The sequence below is a fragment of the Schistocerca piceifrons genome, unplaced genomic scaffold, assembly GCF_021461385.2.
Source record: "Schistocerca piceifrons isolate TAMUIC-IGC-003096 unplaced genomic scaffold, iqSchPice1.1 HiC_scaffold_1746, whole genome shotgun sequence".
Classification (NCBI taxonomy): domain Eukaryota; kingdom Metazoa; phylum Arthropoda; class Insecta; order Orthoptera; family Acrididae; genus Schistocerca; species Schistocerca piceifrons.
In genome coordinates, this window is record NW_025727619.1 from 778,497 (window position 1) to 787,800 (window position 9,304).

The 9,304-nt window shown below is 39.2% G+C and overlaps 1 protein-coding gene across 1 annotated transcript; it reads left to right on the top strand.

Annotated features, from left to right (window-relative positions):
* The first annotated feature begins 525 nt into the window (after nt 1-525).
* LOC124737633 (piggyBac transposable element-derived protein 4-like) lies at nt 526-2,359 on the top strand. The gene is made up of 2 exons (XM_047248592.1): nt 526-640; nt 744-2,359. Exons 1-2 carry the CDS (start codon nt 526-528, stop codon nt 2,357-2,359), a joined length of 1,731 nt encoding a protein of 576 aa, XP_047104548.1.
* The last annotated feature ends 6,945 nt before the right edge of the window (nt 2,360-9,304 follow it).

The window sequence follows — 9,304 nt, forward strand, 5'->3', positions numbered from 1 at the left end:
TGACACTAGTTATAGATTCCGATGCTTCACTCCAGGTTTACTGTATCCCTTGGACCTTCTTATTCACGATAAAACACAGAAATTGCATCGGAATTAAATACAAGAAGCATAAGGCCGACTTAAGGACAAGAAGGCTGACTCTTCTTACTGACTATGTTTTTAACCATTCCTGTGACACTAGTTATAGATTCCGATGCTTCACTTCAGGTCTACTATAACCCTCTGACCTTCCTATTGACGATGAAACACAGAAATTGCACTGGAATTAACACTCTAAGCGCCAAGCCCGTAAAATTTACGGGCCTGGGATCGCGCGAAAATCACCAAGCCCGTAAAATTTACGGGCCGCTACATTTAATTTCATTCAAAACACTGCAACGTTATTTCTACGGGTTTGGCCAGCGCTATACGTTTTTCAGATGTTTATTAACAAAATGCGTCCATAGATGTCACGGCAGCGCTGTAATTCATGTTAAAACTTATCTTTGCGTTCTCAGTCTGTATATCATTCAGTTGTTTGTCATCATGTTTCGGCGCGGTTTATCAGACGCAGAAATTGCGGATTTGATCAATCATAGCGACACTCTGGATAATGTAGAGAGTGATTCAGACGATTCTGAATGCAATGGTGTGTTTGAAGGTACGTATTTCCGAATTTTCCACGTAATTGTGCAGTACGCACATATCTGTTGAACATGTGTAAACGATGTATGTAGTTACACATAATGTGATATTCTTTTTAGAAGACGAGATTGATGACAGTTTGTCTTCAGATGAAGACGAGAATGATGTTGAAGGTGTTGCTTCAAATCCAGCAGCTGTGCCGTATCCGAAAGACAGTGAGTGGACTGCAGTTGACACCTACCGACCTCTGCCTGTCAACACGACACCCAGGCAGATACTAGTGGATATTGATGAGTCGAGTTCTGTACTGGATTGCAGTAAAGTGTTCCTTACTGACAGTGACGTAAATGAACTCAAGAGACAGACAAATTTGTATGCATCACAGACAATACAGAAGAAAAGAAGAGGAAATAATCTGAAGCCCCATTCAGTTTTGAGTTCGTGGAAGCCAGTGACTATAAGTGAGATGAGGCGTTTCTTGGGTATTATTTTCCACATGTGTGTTTCGAAAAAGCCCAAAATTGCGGACCATTGGAGCACTAATCCTGTTCTTAGTTGTAACTTTTGTCCCCATGTCATGAGCCGTTTGCGTTTCACTCAGATACTGTCATGCTTGCATCTTGTTGACAATTCAAATCAGAAAAAACCAGGCGAAGATGGATTTCATCCACTTTACAAAGTTTTGCCATATTATAATAATTTGAAGGAGCGATGTATCCAGGCATATCGTCCCTCAGAAAAAGTGACAATTGATGAAGGAATTTGCCCATTTCGAGGTCGTGTGAGTTTCCGTGTTTACATGCAAAATAAGCCTCATAAGTATGGACTGAAAGTATATGCTGTTGCTGAAGCCAGTAGTGGCTATGTTGTAAATTTTGAAGTTTATGCTGGTAAGCATATTGTTGACAATTCTTCGTCTGCGGTTATTTTGCGATTGTTGTCTGACAGCAGCTTGCTGAACAAAGGCCACACTGTGTATTTAGATCGATTTTATTCCAGTCCAGAGCTATTTCAGCAACTGGCAGAGAAAGGCACTGGAGCTGTTGGTACTGTGAACAAATCCAGGAAAGGATTGCCTAAAGATTTAGTATCTGCTACGCTGAAAAAGGGCGAAATGTCTTTTCGGCGTAAAGATAATGTATTGGCAATGAAGTGGAAAGATAAGAGAGATGTGTATACATTGTCTACAAGGCATCAAGCAACATTTGGTACGCATACTAAGAGAAATGGGTCTGTAGTATTGAAACCACTTCAGGTACTTGATTACAACCTCAATAAAATTGGAGTGGATATTGGAGACCAACGCCTGCAGTACAATCCGTTCCAGCACAGAACTGTGAAATGGTGGCGAAAATTATATTTCCATTTGCTGCTTATGGGAGTATCAAATGCATTTTGGCTGTACAATGCAGTGCACAGGAAGAAAATTACAATAACAGACTTTATAACAGTGCTTGCAGTTCAGCTTGTTGAAGACGACACACTTGAATTCATTCCAAGAAATGAAGGAACTGTAGGTCGGCTAACAAAGAGACATTTTTTGCAGCACATACCTGCAACTACTAAGAAGTATGCTGCTCGTGTGTGTCACGTGTGCAGTTCCAGGAGCAAGAAACAGAGTGGCAAGGCTTCTCGCAAAGAGACACGATACGAATGTGAACAGTGTGGCGTTGCACTCTGCCTGGAACCTTGCTTTAAAATTTTCCACACTAAAAAACAATATGATTCTGTGTGAAATTTATATGTAATACTGTATACTATCAGAAACATGTAATGTAGTGCCACAATTTTGGTTAAAAATAAATCACAATTGTATTCCCTTATTCGTATGACTTTTTCTAAATTCTTAAAACATCTAAGTGATTTCTATAACTGTACCTTAAAGCTGTGCATTGTAAAGTAGTTTCTTTCACTCAGAATTAAAGTAGAAATGTGCAGCTTCAAGATGGTACCAAATTTGCCACAATCCAAACAGTAGATTTGATGCAGTAATTTTTTTAATATTGGTAAAATTGCCCGGTTTCTAGGGACGGGTGCATAAAATAGGCCTGGTACAGAGAGTGTTAAATACAAAAGGCACAATGCCGACTTAAGTACAAGAAGACTGTATCTTCTTACTGTCTATATTTTGAACCATTCCTGTGGCACTAGTTATACATTGCGATGCTGCACTCCAGGTTTACTGTATCCCTTGGACCTTCTCAATGACGATGAATTACAGAAATTGCATCGGAATTAAATACAAAAGGCACAATGCCGACTTAAGGACAAGAAAACTGACTCTTCTTACTGACTATGTTTTGAACCATTCCTGTGACACTAGTTATAGATTCCGATGCCTCACTTCAGGTTTACTGTATCCCTCTGACCTTCTTATTGACGATGAAACACAGAAATTGCACTGGATTTAAATACAAAAGGCACAATGCCGACTTAAGTACATGAAGACTGGCTCTTCTTACTGACTATGTTTTGAACCATTCCTGTGGCACTAGTTATAGATTCCGATGCTTCACTTCAGGTTTACTGTATCATTTGCACCTTCATATTGACGACGAAACACAGAAATTACATCAGAATTAAATACAAAATGCACATTGCCGACTTAAGTAAAAAAAGACTGACTCTTCTTACTGACTATGTTTTGAAACATTCCTGTGACACTAGGAATAGATTCCGATGCCTCACTTCAGGTATACTGTATCCCTCTGACCTTCTTATTGACGATGAAACACAGAAATTGCACCGGAATTAAATAGAAAAGGCACAATGTCTACTTAAGTACAAGAAGACTGACTCTTCTTACTGTCTATGTTTTGAACCATTCCTGTGACTCTAGTTATAGATTCCATTGCTTGACTTCAGGTTTTCTCTATCCCTTGGACCTTCTTATTGACGATGAAACACAGAGATTGCATCGGAATTAAATACAAAAGGCACAATGCCGACTCAAGGACACGAAGACTGACTCTTCTTACTGACTATGCTTTGAACCATTCCTGTGACACTAGTTATAGATTGCGATCCTTCACTTCAGGTTTACTGTATCCCTGTGACCTTCTTATTGACGATGAAACACAGAAATGGCATCGTAATTAAATACAAAAGGCACAATGCCGACTTAAGTACAAGCAGACTGACTCTTCTTACTGTATATGTTTGAACCATTCGTGTGACACTAGATACAGATTCCGATGCTTTACTTCAGGTTTACTGTATCCCTCTGACCTTCTTACTGACGGTGAAACACAGAAATTGCATTGGAATTGAATACGAAAGGCACAATGCCGACTTCAGTACAAGAAGACTGTATCTTCTTTTTGTCTATGTTTTGAACCATTCCTGTGACACTAGTTATAGATTCCGATGCTTCACTCCAGGTTTACTGTATCCCTTGGACCTTCTCAATGACGATGATACACAGATATTGCATCGGAATTAAATACAAAAGGCACAATGCCGACTTAAGTACAAGAAGACTGACTCTTCTTACTGTCTATGATTTGAACCATTCCATTGACACTAGTTATAGATTCCGTTGCTTCACTTCAGGTTTACTGTATCCCTCTGACCTTCCTATTGACGATGAAGCACAGAAATTGCACCGGAATTAAATACAAAAGGCACAATGCCGACATAAGTACTTGAGGACTGACACTTCTTACTGTCTATGTTTTGAACCATTCCATTGACACTAGTTATAGATTCCGATGCTTCACTTCAGGTTTACTGTATCCCTTTGACCTTCTTATTGACGATGAAACACAGAAATTGCATCGGAATTAAATAGAAAAGGCACAATGCCGACTTAAGTGCAAGAAGACTGACTCTTCTTGGTGACTATGATGTGAACCATTCCTGTGACCCTAGTTATAGATTCCGATGCTTCACTTCAGGTTTACTGTATCCCTTGGACCATCTTATTGACGATTAAACACAGAAATTGCATCGGAATTAAATACAAAAGGCACAATGCCGACTTAAGTACTAGAGACTGACTCTTCTTACTGTCTATGCTTTGAACCATTCCTCTGACACTAGTTATAGATTCCGATGCTTCACTTCAGGTTTCCTGTATCCCTTACACCTTCTTATTGACGATGAAACACAGAAATTGCATCGGAATTTAATACAAAAGGCACAATGCCGACTTAAGCACTGTCTATGTTTTGAACCATACCTGTGACACTAGTTATAGATTCAGATGCGTCACTCCAGGTTTACTGTATCCCTTGGACCTTCTTATTGACGGTGAAACACAGAAATTGCATCGGAATTAAATACAAAAGGCACAATGCCGACTTAAGGACAAGAAGACTGACTCATCTTACTGACAATGTTTTGAACCATTCCAGTGACACTAGTTATAGATTCCGATGCTTCACTTCAGGTTTACTGTATCACTCTGACCTTCCTACTGACGATGAAACACAGAAATTGCACCGGAATTAAATACAAAATGCACGATGCCGACATAAGTACTTGAAGACTGACTCTTCTTACTGTCTATGTTTTGAACCATTCCATTGACACTAGTTATAGATTCCGATGCTTCACTCCAGGTTTACTGTATCCATTGGACCTTCTTATTCACGATGAAACACAGAAATTGCATCGGAATTAAATACAAAAGGCACAATGCCGGCTTAAGGACAAGAAGACTGACTCTTCTTACTGACTATGTTTTGAACCATTCCTGTGAACTAGTTATAGATTCCGAAACTTCACTTCAGGTTTACTGCATCACACTGACCTTCGTGTTGACGATGAAACACAGAAATTGCAACGGAATTAAATACATAAGGCACAATGCCGACTTAAGTACATGAAGACTGTATCTTCTTACTGTCTGTGTTTTGCACCATACCTGTGACACTAGTTATAGATTCCGATGCTTCACTCCAGGTTTACTGTATCCCTTGGACCTTCTGATTGACGATGAAACACAGAAATTGCATCGGAATTAAATACAAAATGCACAATGCCGACTTAAGGACAAGAAGACTGACTCTCCTTACTGACTATGTTTAGAACCAATCCTCTGACACTAGTTATAGATTCTGATGCTTCACTTCAGGTTTACTGTATCCCTCTGACCTTCGTATTGACAATGAAACACAGAAATTGCACTGGAATTAAATTCAAAATTCACAATGCCGCCCTACGTTCAAGAAGACTGACTCTTGTTACTATCTATGTTTTGAACCATTCCACTGACACTAGTAACAGATTCCGATGCTTCACTCCAGGTTTACTGTATCCCTTGGACCGTCTTATTGACGATGAAACACAGAAATTGCATCGGAATGAAATAGAAAAGGCACAATGCCGACTTAAGTACAAGAAGACTGACTCTTCTTACTGTCTATGATTTGAACCACTCCTGTGACACTAATTATAGATTCCGATGCTTCACTTCAGGTTTACTGTATTCCTTGGACCTTCTTATTGACGATGAATCACACAAATTGCATCGGAATTAAATACAAAAGGCACAATGCCGACTTAAGTACAAGAAGACTGACTCTTCTTACTGTCTAGGCTTTGAACCGTTCCTGTGACACTAGTTATAGATTCCGATGCTTCACTTCAGGTTTACTGTATCCCTCTGACCTTCTTGTTGACGATGAAACACAGAAATTGCATCGGAATTAAATACAAAAAGCACTCTGCCGACTTAAGTACAAGAAGACTGACTCTTCTTACCGACTATGTTTTGAACCATTCCTGTGACACTAGTTATAGATTCCGATGCTTCACTTCAGGTTTACTGTATCCCTCTGACCTTCTTATTGACGATGAAACACAGATATTGCATCGGAATTAAATAGAAAAGGCACAATGTAGACTTAAGTACAAGTACACTGACTCTTCTTACTGTAGATGTTTTGAACCATTCCTGCGACACTAGTTATAGATTCCGATGCTTGACTTCAGTTATACTGTATCCCTTGGCACTTCTTATTGTCGATGAAACACAGAAATTGCATCGGAATTAAATACAAAAGGCACAATGCCGAATTAAGTACTAGAGACTGACTCTTCTTACTGTCTATGCTTTGAACCATTCCTCTGACACTAGTTATTGAATCCGATGCTTCACTTCAGGGTTACTCTATCCCTTGGACCTTCTTATTGACGATGAAACACAGAAATTGCATCGGAATTAAATACAAAAGGCACAATGCCGACTTGAGTACAAAAAGACTGACTCTTCTTACTGACAATGAATTGAACCATTCCTGTGACACTAGTTATAGATTCCGATGCTTCACTTCAGGTTTACTGTATCCCTCTGATTTTCTTATTGACGATGAAACACAGGAATTGCATCGGAGTTAAATTCAAAAGGCACAATGCCGACTTAAGAACAAGATGACTGACTCTCCTTAATGACTATGTTTAGAACCAATCCTGTGACACTAGTTATAGATTACGATGCTTCACTTCAGCTATGCTGTATCCCTTGGACCTTCTTATTGACGATGAAACTCAGAAATTGCACTGGAATTAAATACAAAAGGCACAACCCCGACTTAAGTACAAGAAGACTGACACTTCTTACTGACTATGTTTGAACCATTCCTGTGACACTAGTTATAGATTCCGATGCTTCACTTCAGGTTTACTATATCCCTCTGACATTCTTATTGACGATGAAACACAGAAATTGAATCGGAATTAAATACAAAAGGCACTATGCCGACATAAGTACTAGAGACTGACTCTTCTTACTGTCTATGCTTTGAACCATTCCTGTGAGACTAGTTATAGATTCCGAAGCTTCACTTCAGGTTTACTGTATCCCTTGGACCTTCTTATTGACGATGACACACAGAAGTTCCATCGGAATTAAATACAAAGGGCACAATGCCGACTTAAGGACAAGAAGACTGACTCTTCTTACTGTCTATGTTTTGAACCAATCCTGTGACTATAGTTATAGGTTTCGATGCTTCACTTCAGGTTTACTGTATCCCTTGGACCTTCTTATTGACGATGAAACTCAGAAATTGCATCGGAATTAAATACAAAGGGCACAATGCCGACTTAAGTACAAAAAGACTGACTCTGCTTACTGACTATGTTTGAACCATTCCTGTGACACTAGTTATAGATTCCGATGCTTCACTTCACTTTTACTGTGTCCCTCTGTCCTTCTTATTGACGATGAAACACAGAAATAGCATCGGAATTAAATAGAAAATGCACAATGCCGTCTTAAGTACAAGCAGACTGACTCTTCTTAGTGTCTATGTTTTGAACCACACCTGCGACGCCAGTTACACATTCCGACGCTTCACTTCAGGTTTACTGTATCCCTTATATCTTGTTATTGAGGATGAAACACAGAAATTGCATCGGAATTAAATACAAAAGGCACAATGCCAACTTAAGTACAATAAGACTGACTCTTCTTACTGAATATGTGTTGAACCATTCCTGTGTCACTAGTTATATATTCCGATGCATGACGTCAGTTTTACTGTATCCCTTGAACCTTCTTATTGACGATGAAACACAGAAATTGCATCGGAATTAAATACAAAGGGCACAATGCCGACTTAAGTACAAGAAGACTTACTCTTCTTGCTGACTATGATTTGAACCATTCCTGTGACACTAGTTGTAGATTCAGATGCTACACTTCAGGTTTACTGTATCCCTCTGACCGTCTTATTGACGATGAAACACAGAAATTGCACTGGAATTAAATACAAAAGGCACAATGCCGACTTAAGTACCAGAAGACTGTATCTTCTTACTGTCTATGTTTTGAACCATTCCTGTGGCACTAGTTATACATTCCGATGCTGCACTTTAGGTTTACTGTATCCCTTGGACCTTCTTATTGACGATGAAACACAGAAATTGCATCGGAATTAAATACAAAAGGCACAATACTGACTTAAGTACAAGAAGACTGAATCTTCCTACTATCTATGATTTGAACCATTCCTGTGACACTAGTTATAGAATCCGAAGCTTCACCTCAGGTTCACTCTAACCTCTGACCTTCTTATTGACGATGAAACACAGAAATTGCATCGGAATTAAATAGAAAATGCACAATGCCGTCATAAGTACAAGCAGACTGACTCTTCTTAGTGTCTATGTTTTGAACCACACCTGTGACGCTAGTTACACATTCCGACGCTTCACTTCAGGTTTACTGTATCCCTTATACCTTGTTATTGAGGATGAAACACAGAAATTGCATCGGAATTAAATACAAAAGGCACAATGCTAACTTAAGTACAAGAAGACTGATTCTTCTTACTGAATATGTGTTGAACCATTCCTGTGACACTAGTTAGAGATTCCGATGCTTCACTTCAGGTTTACTGTATCCCTTAGACCTTTTTGTTGACGATGAATCACGGAAATTGCATCGGATTTAAATACAAAAGGCACAATGCCGACTTAAGTACAAGAAGACTGACTCTCCTTACTGACTATGTGTGGAACCAATCCTGTGACACTAGTTATAGATTCTGATGCTTCACTTCAGGTTTACTGTATCCCTCTGACCTTCGTATTGACAATGAAACACAGAAATTGCACTGGAATTAAATACAAAATTCACAATGCCGCCCTACGTTCAAGAAGACTGACTCTTGTTACTATCTATGTTTTGAACCATTCCACTGACACTAGTAATAGATTACGATGCTTCACT

Coding starts and splice junctions, on each gene's coding strand:
- LOC124737633 (XM_047248592.1), top strand. CDS start 526: ATGTTTCGGCGCGGTTTATCAGACGCAGAAATTGCGGATTTGATCAAT. Junction 641..743: donor ATGCAATGGTGTGTTTGAAG/GTACGTATTTCC, acceptor TATTCTTTTTAG/AAGACGAGATTGATGACAGT.